The sequence below is a fragment of the Oncorhynchus kisutch genome, linkage group LG22 (genome assembly GCF_002021735.2).
Source record: "Oncorhynchus kisutch isolate 150728-3 linkage group LG22, Okis_V2, whole genome shotgun sequence".
NCBI lineage: Eukaryota > Metazoa > Chordata > Actinopteri > Salmoniformes > Salmonidae > Oncorhynchus > Oncorhynchus kisutch.
Window position 1 is genome coordinate 40,347,428 of NC_034195.2, and position 23,947 is coordinate 40,371,374.

Sequence of the window (23,947 nt, forward strand, 5' to 3'; positions counted from 1 at the left end):
GTTGAGAAATATGTTCATTAATAGGACACAGACATTATGTCATTATATGCATTATTTAGAATCATAAAATCAATTGTTTACGCTAAAAATGTTCATACTACTGTGCCTTTAAAATAAGGTGTGTTTATTTATGACATACATTACATTCAGCCAATAGGATGCAGTAAAGAGGTCAACTTGATAGATGACGTTTCTAATTAGTTTAAATATAATCTGCTTATTAACATACTCAGCTAAATTCAAACCTGGTGTTCTGGTAGGCAACTTGATCGTAAGTAATTCAGAAGTGTATTCATTCAAACTTTCAAAGCATTGGAAAATATTTAAAAGTAAGGAATACATTATACATTTAGTGCTATTGGAACTTTGTATGATCCAATCGCCTGTCTCCCATTCCCAAACATTAATTTGTTAGTAGGCCATGCGTGTAACCATGTGAGAACTACAAGGGATTCGGGTGTTTTAGTTAAATTATCCCTTTAACAGAAATGAACTAATTTTCAAAAAATACATGTGTTACCTTGAAAGCAGCCTCCTCCATATTGCTTTCAAGGTAAGGAACAAGTCATTTTCACTAGGTTCTCCCTTTTATTGACCCTTTGTTTCATCATGGAAGAATCACTTCACTATCAGTGCCTGTCTTCTAGAACTCCTTGAGTCAGGGATGGCCATGGGAAGTGACTGGACGGTGCAAAACTTGGACTTCTCAAGCTGTGGCGAGGAAGAGGGTAGTGACAGCAGTTTGGATGAATGGAGCTCCAGAAATCCTCAGATCCCAAGTCCCAACTCTGTGTGCAGGACACCCATAGTGCAGCGTCATTGCACCAGGAGCTTCACCATATCCCCATCCATCCCAGTTTCACCGACCACCCCCATTCCCTATGCCGCCTGGAGGAAACTGAGGCTCTGTGACTCCCCCAGTACTCCCAAGGTGTGTGGACATTTATCTTATGTATAATATATGCCATTTAGCAGATGCTTTTATCCAAAGCGACTTAGTCATGTGTGTATACATTTTACGTCTGGGTATTCCCAAGAATCAAACCTGCTATCCTGACGTTGCAAACTCCATGCTCTATCAACTTAGCTACAGAGGACCATGCCCTCATGGATCACTTTCTTGATTTCTTTCATCTGAAACTATTCAAATCACACATTACAATGTGTAGCTACCTCCAATGTAAAATCCTGGAATTAAGTGCATTTTTACATGTCAGAAGGATTTATTTCTCCACATCCCTCTTCACCCAAGAGTCTGCTGTCCAAGTCAGCTCTGCCCAGTTCTAGCACCAAGATATGCCGCAGTCAGAGGGCTCTGCGTTTCGCCACTTCCACTGACCCTGCCCAGTGCAGCCGCATGCCCTCTGTCAATGTGAACCCCTTCACCCCCGACACGTTCCACAGGACCAGGGAGCACTACAAGAGGAAGAGTCGGAGGAGTGACGATGACGACTATGGATGCAGGTAACCCAACTAAGGGTTCGGTTGTGATTGGAAATGGTATTGTTTTGGTGATTGTGTAATAGCACATGGTAGCAAGGCCATCTGAGTCTCTATAGTGTTTTGAGACTGAGTGGGTTTTGTGAAGTTATCATCTCATCTTTTAGAATGAAACCGAGCCATACGTCATCAGAGGAGGATGATGATGCATTTATCCCGTCCAAGGTACAAACTATCTTTGTCCATTGAACAGTTGGCTCTCCCTCTCCCCTGCCTGTCCACGGCTCATTTAGTCACTAAGCTCATCTCTTTTGGCCGTTTCCTCTGTCCGTCCTAATTCTGCCATTCACACTCCCACTTCCTGCTTTTGTCCTCCGTCTGTCTGTGCAGAGGCAGGCTGTCCAGGCTTTCATGCTGTCTAGGTATGAGAGTGAATTTCTGGAGCTTGGACACATCGGTGCAGGGGAGTTTGGAGTGGTGTGCAAGTGTGTGAAGAGGCTGGACGGCTGCTTGTACGCCATCAAGCGCTCTCGCCGACCACTTGCCGGGTCTGCCAATGAGTGAGTCAGCACCACCGGCCTCACACTGTTTAAGAATAGCCTGGGCCTTATGATCAGCGTGAGAATAGGAAAACGATCATCTACAACACATGTCAAACTCATTCCACGGAGGGCCGAGTGTCTGCAGGATTTCGCTCCTCCCTTGTACTTGATTGATGAATTTAAGGTCAATAATTAGTGAAGATCTCCCCTCACCTGGTTGTTTAAGTCTTAATTGAAAGGGGAAAAACCTGAAACCTGCAGACGCTAGGCCCTCTATGGACTGAGTTTCAAACCCCTGATCTCAAATGTTGAGGGTTGTTGAGATGTTGTATTTTATTATTTGCAGTATGTAATGAGGTTTGTAAATTATGTCTCCTTTTGTCCCCAGGCAGCTGGCCTTAAAGGAGGTGTATGCACATGCTGTACTTGGGCATCACCCCCATGTCGTCCGCTATTACTCAGCATGGGCTGAAGATGATCACATGATCATACAGAATGAGTATTGTGACGGTAGACTGGATATTATTTTTTTTAAAGTTTTGTTTCATTCTCACCTGCACAATTGGTGCATAAGTATTTCACTGTACACTGCAACTACATTTATGACCCTGTGCATGTGATTAAATAAATCTAATCTAAATGACTGAATATTGGCAGGGGGAAGGAACACTGACTTTTTGGTTGAATAAGTGTTTGTCAATAAGATGGCTGGATTGATGTATGAGACTTTTTGTTTGTTTGCGCATCTCGATGTACTGTGTTGTAAACAATGCAGGTGGGAGTCTCCACGATGCCATATTAGAGAAGGAGGCAAGTGGAGAGCTGTTTCCAGAGCTGGAGTTGAGGGATCTACTTCTGCACGTTTCCATGGGTCTCAAGTATATTCACAGCTCTGGCCTTGTGCACCTAGACATTAAACCCAGTGAGTCTCCTCTTTATTTATTCTCATTCACAGCAATGTATACTCCTCACTTCCACCGTTTCTCACCCCGCTCTTATTTGTAGGTAATATCTTCATCTGCCAATGCTCGAGCGCAGGTGGAGCGGGTGAGAGTGAGGAGGAAGAGGACGGAGACCCTTCAACAGGGGTGGTTTATAAAATTGGTAGTAGTTTTTCACTAAATATCACATTTTCTCTCCTAGCTTTGGTGCACTGTGTCATTGAGATGCCATCTATGATTCCTGTTTTCTTTGCAGGTGACCTGGGCCATGTGACATCCAGCAGCAGTCCACAAGTAGAGGAGGGGGACAGCCGCTTCCTCGCCAGCGAGGTCCTGCATGAGGTACGGTAAAAGTTGTGGCTCTATTGACTACTTATGTTTGTTTGAATGTACACCTTGTATCCCCTGCTTCTCCCTGCTGCCCAGGACTACAGCAATCTGCCTAAGGCGGACATATTTGCACTAGGCCTGACTGTGCTGCTGGCAGCAGGGTCGCCCCCTCTCCCTCAGAATGGAGATGAATGGCACAGTCTCAGACGGGCACAGTTACCCAGCCTGCCCCAGGAGCTCTCCCCTGCTTTCAGAAGTCTCATTCAGGTACCACATGTACCCATAATTTACTTAACTGTACTTGTTTTGGTCATGTCTGCACTCTTCTACCTTTTTTCTTTTACACCATCTTGTTTTGTTTTTCTCCTTGGTGTGCTTTGTATGTGATCTTTGGAGCTTCTTATGAAATGCCAGCTGAATATATTTTTTTGTAATCCAAATTAAATCACATTTTATTGATCATATGCTGAATGAAGCTGGTGTAGACTTCATAGTGAAATAATTGCTTATGAGCCTTTCCCAATAATGCAGAGTCTTTTAAAATAGTAACTAACATGATGAATAAAATACAGAAGAATGGAGCTATGTACAGGGTGTACCAGATCAATGTAGGCCATCATTGTAAATAAGAAATTGTTCTTAATTGTCTTTCCTAGTTAAAATAAAAATGTGCAGAGGTATTCACAGTTTCGGAAGGGACAGATATTAACCAGTACCACACAAAGCTAAGTCAACACACTGATTTGCTTTTCATTCTAGATCGATAAATGTTCCAAGGTTTATCTCTTGCCTTTGCTACATTAGCAGCTGTTTGGGATAAGCTGTCTTTATGTGTCTGTCAGACTCTGCTGGATCCGGAGCCATCTCAACGACCCTCTGCGTCAGCTCTATGCAGACAACCTGTTTTGAGGAAGGAGAGGACTGGGAAGCTTGCTGCTCAACTGCGCAGAGAGCTCAATGTGGAGAGGTTCAGGACAGCCATGCTGGAAAAGTGAGGGCAGAGATGTCGTTTGCATAGAAGTTGGTTGAACTCTCCATTAGGGGGCGCAGTTAATATGAAACAGAAAAAAATGTATTTCTCCCCTGTGGCACAAAAGCAGTGCTGGAAAAAGTACCCAATTGTCATACATTAGTAAAAGTAAAGATGGTTTAACAGAAAATGACTCAAGTAAAACTCACCCAGTAAAATACTACCTGAGTAAAATTATTTGATTTTTAAATACATGTAAGTACCAACAGTGTAAATAATTTCAAATTCCTTATGGCAAACCAGATGGCATGATTTTGATTTTTGTCCACGGATAGTCTGGGGCACACTCCAACACGACACAATTTACAAATTAAGCATTTGTGTTTAATGAGTGCCAAATCGGAGGCAGTCGGGATCAGGGATGTTCTCTTGATACGTGTGTGAATTGGACCATTTTCCTGTCCTGCTTAGCATTCAAAAAAGTACTTCTGGGTGTCAGGGGAAAATGTATGGAATAAAAAGTACACTTATTTTCTTTAGGAATGTAATGGCGTTAAGTTGTCAAATGTAAAGTACAGAACCCCAAAATGACTTAAGTAGTATTTGAAGTTCTTTATACCACTGCACAAAATTCCTGCTGGTTGTTTATATAATGACTTGATCAGTAAGGCTGGGGTACATAAAGTATGAGACTGAAGAAATTATTTATGCTTTCAAACTATTAAAGTGAATTATTCCATGTACATAAACACCCTCTCTCGATTCCTCCACAGAGAGCTGCAGGAGGCTCGTTTGTCAACACTGTCCCCACAGCAGGCTTTTCCCCCTAGTCTACAGCATCCCATTAATACAGGGTCTTTGCCCAAAGCTGGGCGGAGGCTGGTCGGTAGGAATGCTGCCCGGTCCATGAGCTTTGGATGCCCAGGGTATGGAGTGTGAAAGGTGATCACATGCTGGGCCTTATTGGAAGTACCAGAACACTGATTTTCCTTGCTGCAAAGTATTGGACTTTCCCCTGACTCAAGGGACTTCTTAGACTGGCTCAATGTAACTTGGTGAGCAGCAGGGTAAAAAGTTACCTAGAAGAGCCTGTGGGGGTTTTATTTTGTGCATCAGTGTCGTAGAATCGCAGTATGTTGGTCTAATTTATATCAAAGCGGGAAGGATTTGATGCAAAACTCCACTAATTCCTTGTGTAGCACTTCTGCCGTTCAGTGTTTAACTTTTGTGGAGTAGTAGGTTTTATTTGCAATAATTTGGGCCATTGAGAACTGCTGCAGACACCAGTGAGTGCAATGCCAAGTCAACAATGTTTTATTAACATCAGTGATTTGTTGCTTTTTACAATGTAAATAAACTTTTAAGGTCTTATGAAATGGCCCTCAGGCTTGAGTTCTTTGTAATATGTTTGGCTTTGAAAGTGTAGACCACTGAAACATCTAAAGAGTATTTCGTCATAAGGACACTAGAAACACATAGTTTAGCTGCTTTACATGTTTGTCTTTCATTAAAGTCACACTTTAATTGTTTATCAAAGGGCATCGGAATTACGGAAACCACATTAACTGTGGGACTTTCCAGAGGATTTAGAGGAGTTTATCTATTGGTACAGAACTGTGTTAATATAACTGGTGGAAGGACAGATTTTATTTCAAGGGGTAGCCACTTGCATGTGTATTACTCATATGCATGTTAATTTCTCTGACCGTAAACCACCATAGAGTTATCAATTTATGTGATTAGACCTAAACCAATACCCTTGTTTGGGGTCAGTATTTTACATTTGACCTAAAATGTCGTTCAACATTAAATGCAAGGATAAAGCAGTCACTCGTCACACTTAACCATATTTGCAATTGTTTATTTTTGAGTCATTTTACAATTGAGACCAATGTTTTGCTCAGTAAAAGGTTTGGTCCTGACTCCTAGGATGACTTTACTTCCTTATCTTGCAGTCACAGCACTGGGTTGAAGGGAAAACCCCACAAGTATATCACGTGTGCGTATGGAAGATTCAAAACAATTTGGGTTACATCATCCTTCCATTCAAATCGAGTTTTTGTTAATTGGTCAGCGCAGGTCATGAAATGGGAGAAGTATTGTATGCTACTGTAAATCCTTGTTTTTGGACCAGCTATTTCGTGTGGTTAGGGCATGTCACTTTTTATTACAGCATGCAAACTCGCGTATTTTTCTTGTTGAAAGAAACCTGGTATTATTGATCTGAGGATGGCCTGTATGTATGCAATTTGGTTTAGGATTTAGAAAACATCAGCAGGGCTGGAATGGTTTACAATCACGTTTTGCCCTATTTAATAAGTAGCCCATTTCAATGGAGTCTTCAAAAATTAGCTTCGCAATTAGTTTGGATCTTCCGAGAAATGGCACACACACTATAGTAGTTACAATGACGGAGTTTGGTTAATCCCGCCTGGACGCCCGTGTAGGCGTGTTTTGCATCGAAACTGAGGGTATTCGATATGGAACCGGTTAGCCTCCCGGGGTAAATCAGTTGCCCAGTTTAAAGCCCACGGTGGCGTCGGCATAAAACAAGTGACTTAAGCACGTGTAATTAGTAGGATTCGGTGTTTTCCAATGCAAAAGTGATAACGCTTTTATCTGCCTTCCCAATTAAAATAGAAAATAAAACATGTATTTAATAGAAAATAGATGTTTGTGGACAATGCACCATGCTTTGACAAATGACCAAGCGGCGCAGATAGTGTTATATTTGAGAAAGAGCGCCTCCCTCACCGCTTTTGATCTCATGTCACGGGCCATGGGCGGTACTCCACGACCCAGCGTAATCGAATCAGCCCAATGTAGCCACATATGTAGTAAAACCAGTCCGCGGCTGGGGGAAATGTCCCAAACCCCCCAATTTTCCCAAACTGATGGGGTGCGTGCGTGTGTGTTGTCTGGAAAGCAAGGCGAACAGCTTTGACTCGGCGGTGTCAATCAACGTGTGTTGTTAGCTATTTCAAGTTGTAATAAGCAAGCTGAACTTTACCAGCCAATATATTTAGTGTTTTTTGACGGTGAGTGAACAGAGAAAAAAAATTGAGTATTGAGTGTATTGCTATTTGCTAGCATCAACACGGGCAAACGTTACGCTAAATAGCTAGCTAACGTTAGCTAGCTAGACTTGTTTTGTTCGCACACAATTGAATCGAATGTAGCGCGCTTCTACGGGTTAACTACTTAGCTGCTGACTGTGTCCTCTTGGTAACGTTCAGCTAGCCAGTAAATACTTTGGTGAAAATGCATTCGTAGGAAACTCTAACTTTAGAGCTAGTTTATATCTGATGAAATTGCAATTGATAGATTTTGTTATGCTTTTCCCTGTAGAAGAACAGCGATGGACTGTGGGGATGTTCAGTGCACTCCCCTGGTCTTTCTGACTTTCCTTCAACAGCAGAGCTGCAGCAGTGCGGACCTCCGCATAGAGCTGGACTCATTGGCCCGGGAGCTGAAGCTAACCCAGGACATAAACGGCAATGGTCTGGGTCTTAACATCCACGAGGAGGGCGAGCTTCAGACCGATGGACACTTCTGCAGCAGCAGTAGTATCTTACTAGAGGGGCTTGAGCCTCAGGCTGCGCTGGCATGGCCCGGTGAGTTGGTTTGTTTTCGTTTTTCTTTTATAGTATGATTGAAATTCCATCAGTCACATTCACTTAGTTTTGACAAGTCAAGACCTGCAGACTGTAAGGTTCTGACATTTCTTTCAAAAAATAGTCACATATATTTGATCTTCATATGTATGTGAAGTCAATTTTAAAGCTGCGATATGTAACTGTCAGGCGGCTAGACCAAATTCACATAGAACAGTCTGTTATAGAGCTGTTATTCTCATTGAAAGCAAGTCTTAGAAGCGGTAAATCTGTTTTAGGTGTGCTATTTCTATGCTTCCCGTTGTCAAGTTTCATTTTTGCTTCTTTTACTTTTGTTTTTGTACTTTTGTAACAGCTGAAAATACTATTTTTGGTTATGGGTAAGATCTCACAGCAGTTTAGATGGTACAATGATTCTCTACGCCAGGAAATGGCGGAGTGATTTCTGCATAGTACATTGTAAAGTGAAAAAAATTGAAAGCTCTATCTGTATAAACCAATTTGAACTTGGTGCTTTTAGGTTCTATCACAAGCCTGAACAAATACACATGTATTTGCCATCTCTCGCTCTATGTATGGTCTAGGGCAGGCTAGTCATGCCAGCAATAATGCCACTCAAGCAAAAAACAGTCAGTAATCTTAAAGTAAATGATGTTGTCACATTGTTCAGTGACCGTAATTCAGCTGATGATCATAATACATTTCTTAATGTATTTAAGTGTTATTCTATTTTACTAAGATATAACACTATCATTTATGTATTCAAATAGCTATAGTTTTCTTAACTCAACATGTCTAATTCAGAAGTGTCTGAACCTCAAAACCAGATTGACATTTCAGAACCATAAGGTTCTATCTACAATTGCATCCCCTAAAAAACAGATTTACAAATGTCTCAGGATTTTGATAGTCTGCACTTTAGGTACCTTTTTAAAGTAAGGACCTTAATGGGTTATGAACAAGGAATTCTCTACAAAACAGTTCTGAGATGTGAGATGTGAAATCTTTGACGCTCAATATCTCAGAACTATGCTATGTGCAGATTGAACCTTAATCCCAAGGTCACAAAATGTCTTTCTGAATGAATGACACTACTGGTGACAGGTTTCAAATGCACCTTGGTAAATGAGTTACCTTAACATGACTCAGGGAATAAGTATGGGCTTGATTGACCCATACAAGTTTGATTCTATATTGTTTTGTGCTTAAATCCAGATTAAACAAGCAGAATATAGGTAACTGGAAGGTCATGAGTTGTTGGTCTGTGTGCTTTGCAAACATGGTAGCAGAATTAATCCCTAGCTGGGTGCCGTACACTAATTTCAGACACGATGTAAGACGATGTTTTTTTGACCCCCTTTCAAACAGACCCTTATTGATCATGTATTTGCTGGTATACCCCTTTTATACATTCAGTGCGTAACTGGCAAATTGGGAGGTTTGGCGGGTGTTGTTAAACGATGGGGTCTGTTTGCATTACAAATTAGGGAGGTGTTAAAGGCCCAATGCCGCTGTTTTTATATACATATCAAAACATTTATGGGTAGCAATTAAGTACCTTACTATAATACATTAGCAGAGAGCTTTGGAACTCTTTTTTGTTATAGGTCTATTAACCAATTTACCACATGGTGATGTCACCATGGAAAGCCGAAACTTCCGCCCATGCAAACCTGCTGATTAGAAGGTCCTGTGTGGATTGTACTTTCAACCAGCAACTATAAGGAAATAACACTGATACATTTCTTTCACAATTTTATAGCTTTAGTTTAATCAGCTGTTGTACAATATGATACAAAACACAGGGAAACCTAATTTTGATTGCACTGGACCCTTAAAAAATGGTATGTTAATGAGTTTACCTACAAAAAAAACAGAACAATTCACACAGACCTAATACCTGTATTTGGTTACAGGGCCTGTGAAAATGCAGGTATCATGACTAGATCTTTATGTGGGTTTTATTTTACCATGGGGCAATTTCATGGTAAAATAATGATTCTGAGACTATGCCAAAAAAAAATGATTACAAAGTTCAACAAACCATACAACTTGTATGGTTTGTTTAACTTTGCAATCATTGGTTTTTGTTTGGCATACATTTTAAAGTGAAACATCTGAGTTCCAGCATTCTGTTACTGTGGAATTGCCCCGTGGTTTTTACCCCCTACCCCTTTCAGATATGGAAAAAAGCTGGCATGGTAAAATAGTGGGATTTTTGTCTGTATATGAAAAGGATATTAGAAAAGGGGCAGTATATGTACTGCTGTACATCTTAGCTTTATTGTACTATGTGACCGGGATCTGGCACATCTGGGTTGAACTGTTGTGTAAGTGATTGAAAATGATACTGTGTTGACATCAAATTGTGGATACTTTAGCTGTTCATATTCAATATGATTTTGACTAACATGCTCTTTGCCTTCCAGATAACCCTGCCGATGAAGAAGCCCTGAGAGGTGTCGCTGCAGGGCTGATTGAAATAGCTGATCAGCTTGAGCGTAGTGTGATGGCCCAGGCTGCTGAGAATCTGACCAAGAAACTGCAGAAGTATTCCATTGGGGTAAGTTTCTGGAATCCTTGTTACTTGGATTGCTCAGAATTTTACTGAACAAAAATAAGGGCAACATGTAAAGTGTTGGTTTCATGAGCTGAAATAAAAATCCTAGATTTTTTTCCATGTGCACAAAATGCTTATTTCTCTCACATTTTGTGCACAAATTTGATTACATTTTTGTTAGTGAGCATTTCTCCTTTTCCAAGATAATCCATCCACCTAACAGGTGTGGCATATCAAGAAGCTGGCAAATCCCCCTGGATAGATGACAAATGAAAAAATTATATGGATGAGGCAAATAAGTCTGACAACACAGCAGACAGGCAAACATACAGTAAATTTAGAAATCACTAAACAGAAAGAAGATACTATACTATGTAACAGTTAAATTATATATAAAATGATAGTTCTGGAGAACTTTAAATTAAATCCTAGGCAAGAAAGCTAACTCGGTTCCATCCTTCATTGAGGCAGATGGCTTGTTTATAACAAAAACCCTTTGATATTGCCAACTACTTTAACTTTTTTGTTGACAAAAATATAAATAAGGACAAACCACCCGGTACTGAAAACCTGGATGGTAAATTGCTGAGGTTGGTTGTGGAATACTTTGACTCCTGTTTGCCACATCTTCAATTTTAGTCTAGAAAACAGTGTGTGCCCTCAGACATGGGGGAGGCAAAGGTCATTACGCTGCCCAAGAATAGCAGAGCACCCTTTAATGGTTCAAACAGCCGACCAATCAGCCTGTTAAGTGTTTAGCAAACTTTTGGATAATTTTTTTGATCAAATAGTTATTTTACAGAAAACTAGTTAACAGACTTTCAGCATGCTTAATGGGAAGTGCTCAACATGCTCGGCACTGACACAAATTACTGATGATTGGCTGAAAGAAATTGATAGTAAGAAGATTGTGAAAGCTATTTTTTTATACTTCAGTGCAGCTTTTGATGTCATTGATCCTAACATATTGCTAAAAAAACTTAGGTGTTATGGATTTGCATCCTCTGCCTTATAATGGATCTAGTTACCTATCTAATAGAAAACAGAGGGTGTTCGTTAATGGAAGCTTCTCTCATGCAAATTCAGTTGAGTGGTGTACCGCAGGGCAGCCGAGCCGGCTAGGGCCATTATTGTTGTCTGTTTTTACCATCGACCTTCCACCCGCCTTGAATAAAGCCTGTGTGTCTATGTACGCTGATGACTCAACAGTATACATGTCAGCAGCAACCAATTATCTTCAGAAGTCACATAATTAGTTTGATTGCACACAGGTGGACTTTAAGTGTCACATGATCTAAGTGTATATATACACCTGTTCTGAAAGGCCCCAGAGTCTGCAACACCACTAAGCAAGGGGCACCATGAAGACCAAGGAGCTCTCCAAACAGGTCAGGGACAAAGTTGTGGAGAAGTACAGATCAGGGTTGGGTTATAAAAAAATATCTGAAACTTTGAACATCCCATGGAGCACCATTCAATCGACTGGTCTATCGATGTCACCGCACGAAGAGGCAAAAGCAGACTTACACCCCCCCCCTCAAAGGCTAACTTTCTAGCTAACCCAGTCTGCTAACTGCTAAACTGCCGGGCCCTGGTCTGCTAACTGCTAGCTTGCCTGCCCGGTCTGCTAACTGCTAGCCCTTGCTAAATGCTTACTTGCTAACCCGGTCTGCTAACTGCTAGCTTGCCCTGGTCTACTAACTGCTAGCTTGTTTAGCTCCAGCCTACTAACTGTTAGCCTGCTAACTGTCAATTGCCGTGTCCGCAGCCAGCCCAACCACTCACTGGACCCATATGTTCACTTGGCTACGCATGCCTCTCTCTAATCAATATGCCTTGTCCATTACTGTCCTGGTTAGCGATTACTGTCTTATTTCACTGTAGAGCCTCTAGCCCTGCTCAATATGCCTTAACCAACCATGTTGTTCCACCTCCCACATATGCGATGACATTAACTAGTTTAAACATCTCTAGAGACTATATCTCTCTTCATTACTCAATGCCTAGATTTACCTCCAATGTACTCACATCCTACCTTACCTTTTGTCTGTACACTATGCCTTGAATCTATGCTATCCTGCCCAGAAGCACAAACTCTCTGTTCTGAACGTGCTAGACGGCCAGTTCATATAGTCTTTAGCCGTACCCTTATCCTACTTCTCCTCTGTTCCTCTGGTGATGTGGAGGTTAATCCAGGTCCTGCAGTGCCTAGCTCCACTCCCACCCCCCAGGTGCTCTCATTTGTTGACTTCTGTAAATGTAAAAGCCTTGGTTTTATGCATGTTAACATTAGAAGCCTACTCCCTAAGTTTGTTTTACTCTCTGCTTTAGCACTCTCTGCCAACCCAGATGTCTTCTGAATTCTGGCTTAGGAAAACCACCAAAAACCCTGAACTCCATTGCTAACTATAACATTTTCCGCCAAGATAGAACTGCAAAGATGTTCTGTATTAGTTTCTAAGTCTGTACCCAAACAATGAGCTTCTACTTCTAAAAATTCACCTTTCCAGAAACACGTCTCTCACTGTTGCCGCTTGCTATAGACCTCCCTCTGCCCCCAGCTGTGCCCTCGATACTATATGTGAACTGATCGCCCCCAATCTATCTTGAGCTCGTGGTACTAGGTGACCTAAACTGGGACATGCTTAACACCCTGGCCATCCTACAAACTAAGCTTGATGCCCTCAATCTCACACAAATTATCAATGAACCTACGAGGTACAACCCCAAATCAGTAAACACGGGCACCCTCATAGATGTCATCTTAACTAATTCACCCTCCAAATACACCTCTGCTGTTTTCAATCAAGATCTCAGCGATCACTGCCTCATTGCCTGCATCCGTAATGGGTCTGCGACCAAACGACCACCCCTCATCACTGTCAAACACTCCCTGAAACACTTCTGCGAGCAGGCCTTTTTAATCGACCTGGCCGGGGTATCCTGGAATGACATTGATTTCATCCCGTCAGTAGATGATGCATGGCTATTCTTTAAAAGTGCCTTCCTCACCATCTTAAATAAGCATGCCCCTCTCAAAAAATGTAGAACTAGGAGTAGATATAGTCCTTGGTTCACGCCAGACCTGTCTGCCCTTGACCAGCACAAAAAACAACCTGTGGCGTTCTGCATTCGCATCGAATAGCACCCGTGATATGCAACTTTTCAGGGAAGTTAGGAACAAATATACACAGGCCGTTAGAAAAGCTAAGGCAAGCTATTTCAAACAAATTTGCATCCTGTAGTACTAACTCCAAAACGTTCTGGGACACTAAAGTCCATGGAGAATAAGAGCACCTCCTCCCAGCTGCCCACTGCTGAGGCTAGGTAACATTGTCACCACTGATAAATCCACTATAATTGAGAATTTCAATAAGCATTTCTCTACGGCTGGCCATGCTTTCCACATGGCTACCCCTACCCTGGTCAACTGCCCGGCACCCTCGACAGCAACCCGCCAAAGCCCCCACCATTTCTCTTTTACCCAAATCCAGATAGCCGATGTTCTGAAAGAGCTGCAAAATCTGGACCCCTACAAATCAGCGGGGCTAGACAATCTGGACCCTCTCTTTCTAAAATTATCTGCTGAAATTGTTGCAACCCCAATTACTAGCCTGTTCAACCTCTCTTTCGTATCGTCTGAGATTCCCAAAGATTGGAAAGCTGCCGCGGTCATCCCCCTTTTCAAAGGGGGTGACACTCTAGACCCAAACTGCTACAGACATATCTATCCTACCCTGTCTTTCTAAGGTCTTCGAAAGCCAAGTTAACAGATTACTGACCATTTCGAATCCCACCATATCTTCTCCGCTATGCAATCTGGTTTCAGAGCTGGTCATGGGTGCACCTCAGCCACACTCAAGGTTCTAAACGACATCATAACCGCCATTGATAAGAGACATTACTGTGCAGCCGTATGCATCGACCTGGCCACAACATTCTTATTGGCAGACTCGACAGCCTTGGTTTCTCAAATGATTGCCTTGCCTGGTTACCAACTACTTCTCTGATAGAGTTCAGTGTGTCAAATCGGAGGGCCTGTTGTCTGGACCTCTGACAGTCTCTATGGGTGTGCCACAGGGTTCAATTCTCGGGCTGACTCTCTTTTCTGTATACATCAATGATGTTGCTCTTGCTGCTGGTGATTCTCTGATCCACCTATATGCAGACGACACCATTCTGTATACTTCTAGCCCCTCCTTGGACACTGTGTTAACTAACCACCAGGCGAGCTTCAATGCCATACAACTCTCCTTCCATGGCCTCCAACTGCTCTTAAACGCAAGTAAAACTAAATGCATGCTTTTCAATCGATCGCTGCCCACACCTGCTCGCCCGTCCAGCATCACTACTCTGGGCGGCTCTGACTTAGAATACGTGGACAACTACAAACACTTGGGTGTCTGGTTAGACTGTAGAGACTCCTTCCAGACTCACATTAAGCATTTCCAATCCAAAATTAAATCTAGAATCGGCTTCCTATTTCGCAACAAAGCATCCTTCACTCATGCTGCCAAACATACCCTCGTAAAACTGACCATCCTACCGATCCTCGACTTCGGTGACGTCATCTATAAAATAGCCTCCAACACTCTACTCAACAAAGTGGATGCAGTATCACAGTGCCATCCGTTTTGTCACCAAAGCCCCATACACTACCCACCATTGTGACCTGTATGCTCTAGTTGGTTGGCCCTCGCTTCATACTCGTCGCCAAACACACTGGCTACAGGTTATCTACAAGTCTCTGCTAGGTAAAGCACCTCCTTATCTCAGCTCGCTGGTCACCATAGCGCCACCCACTCGTAGCATGCGCTCCAGCAGGTATATCTCACTGGTCACCCCCAAAGCCAATTCCTCCTTTGGTCGTCTTTCCTTCCAGTTCTCTGCTGCCCATTACTGGTACGAATTGCAAAAATCTCTGAAGCTGGAGACTCACATCTCCCTCACTAGCTTTAAGCACCAGCTGTCAGAGCAGTTTACAGATCACTGCACCTGTACTTAGCCTATCTGTAAACAGCCCATTTATCTACCTACCTCATCCCCATACTGGTATTTATTTATTTTGCTCCTTTGCACCCCAGTATCTCTACCTGAACATTCATCTTCTGCCGATCTACCATTCCAGTGTTTAATTGCTATATTGTAATTACTTCACCACCATGGCCTATTTATTTCCTTAACTTACCTCATTTGCACTCACTGTATATAGACTTTTAGTTTTCTTTTGTTCTACTGTATTATTGACTGTGTTTTGTTTATTCCGTGTGTTATTCTGTGTTGTGTCGAATTGCTACGCTTTATCTTGGCCAGGTCGCAGTTGCACATGAGAACTTGTTCAACTAGCCTACCTGGTTAAATAAAGGTGAAATAAATACACACTTAAAAATCCATTATTAAAGAATATGGCACCACAACAAACCTGCCAAGAGAGGGCCGCCTACCAAAACTCAGACCAGGCACAGAGTGCATTAATCAGAGGCAACGAAGAGACCGAAGATAACCCTAAAGGAGCTCCACAGTGGAGATTGGAGTATCTGTACATAGGACCACTTTAAGCCATACACTCCACAGAGCTGGGCTTTATGGAATAGTGGCCAGAAAAGCCATTGCTTGAAGAAAAACATTTGCAAACATGTTTGGTGTTCACCAAAAGGCATGTGGGAGACTCCCCAAACATATGGAAGAAGGTACTCTGGTTAGATGAGCCTAAAATGTATATTTTTGTACATCAAGGAAAACGCTATGTCTGGCACAAACCCAACACCTCTCATCACCCCAAGAACACCATCATGATGTGGGGATGTTTTTCATCGGCGGAGACTGGGAAACTGGTCAGAACTGAAGGAATGATGGATGGTGCTAAATACAGGGAAATTCTTGAGGGAAACCTGTTTCAGTCTTCCAGAGATTTGAGACTGGGACGGAGGTTCATCTTCCAGCAGGACAATGACCTTAAGCATACTGCTAAAGCAACACTCGAGTGGTTTAAGGGGAAACATTTAAATGTCTTGGAATGGCCTAGTCAAAGCCCAGACCTCAATCCAATTGAGAATCTGTGGTATGACTTAAAGATTGCTGTACACCAGCGGAACCAATCCAACTTGAAGGTGCCAGAGCAGTTTCGCTTTGAAGAATGGACAAAAATCCCAGTGGCTAGATGTGCCAAGCTTCTATTGACATACCCCAAGATACTTGCAGCTGTAATTGCTGCAAAAGGTGGCTCAACAAAGTACTGACTTTGGGGGGGTGAATAGTTATGCACGCTCAAGTTTTTTTTGTCTTGTGTGTTTCACCCAAAAATATTTTGCATCTTTAAAGTGGTACGGATTTTGTGTAAATCAAATGATACAACCCCCCAGGTTGTAAAGCAACAAAATAGGAAAAATGCCAAGGGGATGAATACTTTTGCAAGCCACTGTAAACCGCATCATTACACAGGTACACCACCCCTTCTGCTGGGATCAAGAAATGGCCTCTAAAATGTGCAGTTTATCATGCCACAGATGTCTCTTATTATAAGAGGGCGTGCAATTGGCATGCTGACTGCAGGAACGTCCACTAGAGCTGTTGCCAGAGAACTTGATGTTAATTTATCTACAATAACCTACCTCCGTCATTTTTTGAGAATCTGGCAGTACATCCAACCAGCTCAGACCACGTGTAACCATGCCAGCCCAGGATCTCAACATCCGGCTTCTTCTTGGGATCGTCTGAGACCAGCCACCTGAGCAGCTGATGAAACTGGAGTATTTCTGTCTGTAATAAAGCCCTTTTTGTGGGGGAATAACACATTGGCTGCTCCCGGCTCCCCAGTGGGTGGCTGCTCCCGGCTCCCCAGTGGGTGGCTGCTCCCGGCTCCCCAGTGGGTGGCTGCTCCCGGCTCCCCAGTGGGTGGCTGCTCCCGGCTCCCCAGTGGGTGACTGCTCCCCTGCCTGGTCATGTGAAATCCAATTGATTTCAATTGACCGATTTCCTTATGAACTGTAACTCAGTAAAACCATAAATTTTTGCATGTTGCATTTAGATTTTTGTTCAGTGTAGATATGTTTGTGTCTAGGAATGTATGTCCAAATTGTGGTGTTGCTGCTGTGAATTGAAACCACAGGGGTTATAAAATATAATCTAGTAACGGGTATAAATTCAATCCATAAGTATGTCACGAGTCTGTCTGTGTGTTTCCCCAGCTATGGAAGCACCACCTAGCCCTGGAAGTGGAGTGGGTGAAGAAGCAGGGCCTGGGCCCCGTGCTGGACTATCTACCCCAGGAGAAGGTGATCATGGCCCTCACTCTGACCCTGGTGAAGGGGGTGTGTGAGCACGCCCCCCTACTGCTCCGTAATCTGTTCAGCACAGCAGTTCAGTTCATAAACCCGGCCGTGGCCAGGTGACTTCAAAACAGACCCCAAACTCTACGGACTCCCCACTCAGGACGTACACTGAGCCTGATGCTTGATTACCAATCAGTAGTGAGTGGGCCATTTAGTTTAGTTCAGGGGCACATTCATTTTCTTAACAAGCTGCTCCGTAAATGTATAACTTTCAATCATTTTTGTGAAAAGATAGTGTTTGCCGCTGGATTTGGAAACTTCAGTGCTTTATTTGACCAGTTCTGATACTGAAAGGGATGGAGAAGTGTCATGCATCGTCTGCTGTTTTCACTTCCACATTGTGCTTGAAAATGATTTCTGTAACAAGTTCTCCCCCAACAGTTTTGTAACAATACATGGCTTCCTCAAAGGGGATGAATCCCCTTTTGTTTCAAAGTCCCTGTTAGTGTTTGAAAAATGCCTTTGTTTGTTCTATGCATAGAGATCCATTTAAAAATAAACTTAGGAGTAATAAAATGATTTAAGGGAGAAACATTTTATTAACTTGTTCATGTGTCCAAAACCACAACAATGCAGTTTACATGATGTATTCTGGTCTCAAACTGCACATATAGGGAACTTGGTGATGTGCCAAGATGGGGATTTGACATCCATACTGTACTTTCCAGGTACATTTCAGACAATTTGCATACCTATTATCTAACTGACGTACATTTGCATTCGATGGAACAAAACCATTTATGGTCATTTGTCTCTCCCACACAACTACCCCAAACCACACATGGTTGTATTTACACTTGGCTAAACAGAAGTGAGTTGTGTGCATCTTTAGTTTTGACATTGACCAAGTTAGCTGTGGGAATCCACTGACCAGTGAACACAAAGCTGGAACCACTACTTTAACTTGGATCAAGTGTTCGCATTTCATGCTCCAGACCTGAGTGCCCAGTAAAAAGTGTTATTTTTTTGTACTCTTGACACCTGAGGCCTACAGTGTAGATTTTATTTTTAGATTAAACATTGTACCCAACTAACAGGAAGATATGTTTCCCTTAGTGGGAATGTTGCATATGTTGATTGTCTGTGGCAGGGCTGGCATGTGTCATTCCTACTCTTCAAGTTGTGGACAGACCTCCACTCTGACTTGAGAAAATGGAGGGAGCTGAACCCTTCAAGAAAAGGTTAGGTAGCAGTGGGAAGAAGCCAGCACGCGCAGCTGTTAAGCTTTGTAAGTCTCTGTACTGTACAAGGTAGGCACGCTATGGGGTTACAGCGGAATGGCAAGGCAGTGCTGGGTGGGCAGTTTGGGCCAGCCGAGGGGACAACAAACGGTACCTGGCAAAACATAGGGGTCTGGCAGGGTAGCTGAAGAAAGGCAGTCCCTGTGAAGTTAGACTGGGGGAGTTGGGAATGAGAGCATAAATTTATTCAAGATTAAACTAATTTCTACTTTTGATTTTATAATCTCACAACATCAGATGACTAGTTGATTTCAAGTTTTATATTTAAGTGTTGAACAAATGAATATGAAATTCTGTCTTGGTGCAGTCATTCTGAACCCTCCATTCCCTGTCACAGAACATGGTACATGGAACATTATTGACCATGGTGCCATCATGGTTGAGCTGGCTTTAATTTCACACACACGGTTGATAGTGACCATTGACAGTTCTATACCAGATAATCTAAATGCCTATTTTCAAGGAGATAGTTGGTAATCAAACGCACCAGTTTATGCTACTGGCTGTGAACCTGCCGGTAGTCTTTATCCTCTTTTACATTCAAAATCAATTTAATTGCAGTCATACTACTGCAATATGATCACAAATCGTAACTATGAGACACAGGAGTCTGTTTACTAAATGACTGAAATTAGTTAGTGAAAAATGAATTGAGTTATGGAATCCTATTCACATCTTAAAGTGGAATCCCTCAATTTCCAAAAACTTAACAAAATAACACTTAGGTGATGTAAGTGACTGGAAAGAAGTAGATAAACATACACCATGTGGACACCCCTTCAAATGAGTGGATTTGGGCACATCCGTTGCAATGCTAAGCGTTGGCTGGAGTGGTGTAAAGCTCGCTGCCATTGGACATGAGTGATGAATCACGGTTCATCATCTGGCAGTCCCGACAGACAAATCTGTGTTTGGTTGATGGCAGGAGAACACTACCTGCCCCAATGCATAGTGCCAAATGTAAAGTTAGGTGGAAAAGGAATAATGATCTGGGGCTGTATTTCATGGTTTGGGCTAGGCCCCTTAGTTCCAGTGAAGGGAAATCTTAATGCTACAGCATACAATGACATTCTAGACGATTCTGTGTTTCCAACTTTGTGGCAACAGTTTCAGGAAGGCCCTTTCCTGTCTCAGCATGACAATGCCCCCGTGCACAAAGCAAGGTCCAAACAGAAATGGTTTGTCGAGATCAGTGTGGAAAAACTTGACTGGCTTGCACAGAGCCCTGAACTCAATCCCATCGAACACCTTTGGGATGTATTGGAACGCTGACTGCGAGCCAGGCCTAATCGTCTGAATGGAAGCATATCCTTGCAGCAATGTTCCAACATCTAGTGGAAAGCCTTCCCAGAAGAGTAGAGGCTGTTATAGCAGCAAAGAGGGGACCAACACCATATTAATGCCCTTGATTTTGGAATGAGATGTTCGACAAGCATGTGTCCACATACTTTTGGTCATGTGTATCTACTTTCCATTTAAGTGCGATATTATTAATCCCTATCAAGTGCCTATCAAGTGCTTTTATAGATACACAGTAGTGTCTCCAGTACAGTGAATTCTAAAAACAAATCAAAAGTCTAATCATGATTAGTTAATTGCCATAAAAAACAAACATGCTCATCTAATCCTTGAAGACAGGTTTGCTTTTCAGAGGACATAATGTAATCAGAACTTACATTTTTGTATGTGAAAATATTGGAATAGCTTCCCTTTTCCCTGCAATAGAACAGGGAATTCGGACTTCTGCGCTACACCCACTAGGCTCTGAGGACAAAGAGGTACCCCGAGCTCCAGCCGAGAGAGTAACATACAAACAGGGTGTGTCTGTGACGTGCATCCGCATGGCATCGAACAACCAAGCACCCGGAAAACATAGAAACCGCTAGAAAATTATACAAATGTCCTTTCCAGTTTGAGACGTGATGGGTTGGAGGCAGCAACTGAAGAAAAACATATCAAATTGCCAGATGAGCAGAGGAGAATGGGGGAAAACAAAAATGGAAAGAAGGAAAATAAGTAATTGTTCACATGGTGTGTCCACCTAGTAGTGGCAGGCCCAGCAGCCCAGATTAGCAGCAGGGACCAGGGAGGAGGTGAGGTCTGGAACCCGGTTCAGGAGCACTGCTAGCAGCAGGGACCAGGGAGGAGGTGAGGTCTGCAACCCGGTTCAGGAGCACTGCTAGGCTACTTCTTCCGGTGGGTCATGACTCCCCAGGTCACCACAGCAGCTAGGGCCACCAGAGCAGCTCCACCATACAGCAGCACTGGGATCTCTGACTTGGGTTCTGGTTCCGTCTGCACCGGGGGCTCCTCGGCTGGGAGTGCCTCCAGGAGGGGCGCTGCAGCCGGCTCCAGCACAGTCTCTGACTGAGATTCAGGCTGGGGCTCCTCTGACTCTGGCGGTGCTGCGACTGGCTCTGGAACAGGCTCTGGTTCTAGAACTGGCTTTGCTGATGGCGGAGTAGAGGGTGCCTTGGCGGGGGATGGTGGTGCTGCCTCCACAACAGGGGCAGGCGCAGGCTCAATTATAGGGCCTGCAGCAGAGGGCTCGGGCTCTGACACGGGGACAGACGAATGCAGCTCTGACAGAACCGCCGACAGGGGAGCAGGCGTCTCTATGATGACCGGCTCCTCCAGATATACCACCACCGGCTCTGGGGCTGCTGGGCCAGGAAGCGGGGTATCATCCCTAAACTCCGCCCTCAGCTCAGCCAGCTCGCTCTCCGTCCCCAGCACACTCAGCATGCTCTCCTGCAACTCGGCCCCGCCCTCACCCTCCTCTGCGTCCTCTCGCTCCACGTGCACAATGTCAGAGTTGGAGGAGTTGTTCTCACTGCGCTCCTCAGCCAGGGTGCCCTCGTTGCTGTCCAGACTCTTGACATCTTCAGGGTGGTCCATCATGCTCACCTGTGCCCAGGAATCGTTGCCTGCCAGAGACACGGGTAAGCTCTCTGTCTGCCAGCTGCCCGGCCCACTGCTGTCTCCGGTGCCTAGCAGCGACGCGGGGGGACTGAGCTGGCCAGGAAGCTGTTCTCCAGACAGGATGTAGATGTCGTTGCTGTCCTCGGCTATGATCACGCCCTGCTCCTCCTCTTCCTCCAGGCTAAACAATGTACCCTAAAGAGAGGAGAGGAGGTCAGTGAGGAACCAAACAATTACAAGTTGGTGCTTTATTAAAAGTGAAAATGGCTAATGGGTTATAATAAGCATATTACATTTCAATTAGTAAAACACTTATGCCAGTGGCACTACATAGCCCACTATTTAAAAAAGTGTCAATCAAAATTCTACAATTTGTTGTAAATTTCCAAGCAACATTACAAAAATGTGTGACGCACATCTGCGAAACATCCGTCACCACCTGAAACCCCAACATCAGCTCATCGGAGGCTACAGTACAGTTCTCTTGAAACTACAGAAGTAGCCAAACTGCATTATCGTAATTACCAAAGACCTGCTGTGTTGGACTTCCTGCTGATCATTCTCAGGAAGACACAGAGGATATCACAACACTTCTTGTATATTTCTGTGGTTTCTTGTCAACTGCTTTGTGAAGAGGTAGAGTGTTACCCTCCCCTTGATGAATACAACTCCCATAAATAAAATACACACCCATGACAAGTTACATACATCAAACATACACCACTGACAAAGGGCCATAGCCCATGGGAGTGATCGACTAGTGTAAAACCTCAAGAGCAGCTGCATCTATTTTTCACTGTGGCATAAATAATTCTGACAGTGGTGAAACAGACTTCTAAAAAGGTCTCAGAGGTGTGCAGGTCCATAGCTGTTCTTGGGTGACTGACTATAGGGCAATGGGAACAAGCTTGAAGACAATCAAACCAAGCAGATAGATAGATAGATAGATATAAAAAAGAAACCCTTGGACCGCTGATGCTATGTATGGTTCAGTTAGTACTCCCTTTAAATAAATAACCAGTCAAAAGTTTGGAAACACCTACTCATGCAAGGGTTTTTCTTTATTTTTCATATTTTCTACATTGTAGAATAAAAGTGAAGACTTCAAAACTATGAAATAACACATATGGAATCATGTAGCAAGCAAAAGTGTTAAACAAATGCCAAGTGTGCAAAGCTGTCATCAAGGCAAAGGATGGCTACTTTGAAGAATCTGAAATATAAAATATTTTGATCTGTTTAACACTTTTTTGGTTACTACATTATTCCATATGTTTTATTTCATAGTTTTGATGTCTTCACTGTTTTTCTACAATAGAATAGAATATAGTAAAAATAAAGAAAAATCCTGGAATGAGTAGGTGTCCCCAAACTTTGACAACTACTGTATATATTTTTATGTTCAGTTCACATATAATTTATAAGTATGCATTAAGGTGACGGTATATTATATTACATTCTAAAAACTCATGTTGATGTTAAATTTCTATAGCTTCTGAAATATACTTTACAATGCAGGAGTACCAAAATGGCTGTGCGGTCACTTCAATACAGCACCCCCTGTCAGTCATCCAAGGTTTATACACATCATTGATGTGACAAGTATGTGTTTGTATGCACAACAACTCTATGGTTCATGCCACCTAGTGGTATGGATGAGAACTAACAGGGTCAAAAGCCTGACATTATGTAATCTGACACTCATATGGCTGTTGAGTGAATCTGGATATTAAAAAAGGTGTCATGGCTGTCCTGTGAGGATCAGAATGCATCAGATCAGACGGGTTTGGGGGCTGCTGGACCCGGTCGTGTAGAGACAGACACTCCCTCTTGCTCTTTAGTATCAACCAAACGCAGGCCTGGGAACCTCCAGCCCTCGGGGGCCTGATTGGTGTCACACTTTTGCCCCAGCTAACAAACCTAAACTAACATCATGATCTTCGGTTAAAAATGCAATTAGTTTAAATCAGGTGAGTTTGCTAGGGATGGGGGGGAAAGTGCGACACCAATCAGGCCCCCGAGGACTGGAATTGCCCAGGCCTGAAGCAAAGGAATG

At 43.1% G+C, this 23,947-nt stretch overlaps 3 protein-coding genes across 5 annotated transcripts in view; 2 read left to right on the plus strand and 1 right to left on the minus strand.

Annotated features, from left to right (window-relative positions):
* The first annotated feature begins 142 nt into the window (after positions 1-142).
* wee2 (WEE2 oocyte meiosis inhibiting kinase) lies at positions 143-5,614 on the plus strand. Of its 3 annotated transcripts, none has more exons than XM_020455729.2 (12): positions 143-271; positions 648-931; positions 1,253-1,464; positions 1,608-1,665; positions 1,831-2,000; positions 2,371-2,492; positions 2,758-2,904; positions 2,988-3,086; positions 3,180-3,265; positions 3,350-3,520; positions 4,096-4,244; positions 4,997-5,614. In XM_020455729.2, the coding sequence occupies exons 2-12, from the start codon at positions 665-667 to the stop codon at positions 5,160-5,162; spliced, it is 1,647 nt and encodes a 548-aa protein (XP_020311318.1). In that variant the 5' UTR covers positions 143-271; positions 648-664; the 3' UTR covers positions 5,163-5,614. The 3 variants fall into 3 exon arrangements, with proteins under 3 accessions (XP_020311318.1, XP_031657117.1, XP_031657118.1); XM_031801257.1 differs by having other exon boundaries at positions 260-329; XM_031801258.1 differs by lacking the exon at positions 143-271 and adding an exon at positions 380-553.
* Positions 5,615-6,978: 1,364 nt separating this feature from the next.
* Positions 6,979-18,637, plus strand: bida (BH3 interacting domain death agonist). The gene is made up of 4 exons (XM_020456032.2): positions 6,979-7,261; positions 7,572-7,837; positions 10,267-10,400; positions 17,585-18,637. Exons 2-4 carry the CDS (start codon positions 7,582-7,584, stop codon positions 17,786-17,788), a joined length of 594 nt encoding a protein of 197 aa, XP_020311621.1. The 5' UTR covers positions 6,979-7,261; positions 7,572-7,581; the 3' UTR covers positions 17,789-18,637.
* bcl2l13 (BCL2 like 13) overlaps positions 18,245-23,947 on the minus strand; it is a 37,956-nt gene continuing 32,253 nt past the window's right edge. Inside the window, exon 7 of the mRNA XM_020456404.2 lies at positions 18,245-22,086. Within this exon, the coding sequence (XP_020311993.1) occupies positions 21,154-22,086 (933 nt within the window). The 3' untranslated portion in view covers positions 18,245-21,153. The remainder of the gene's footprint in view (positions 22,087-23,947) is intronic.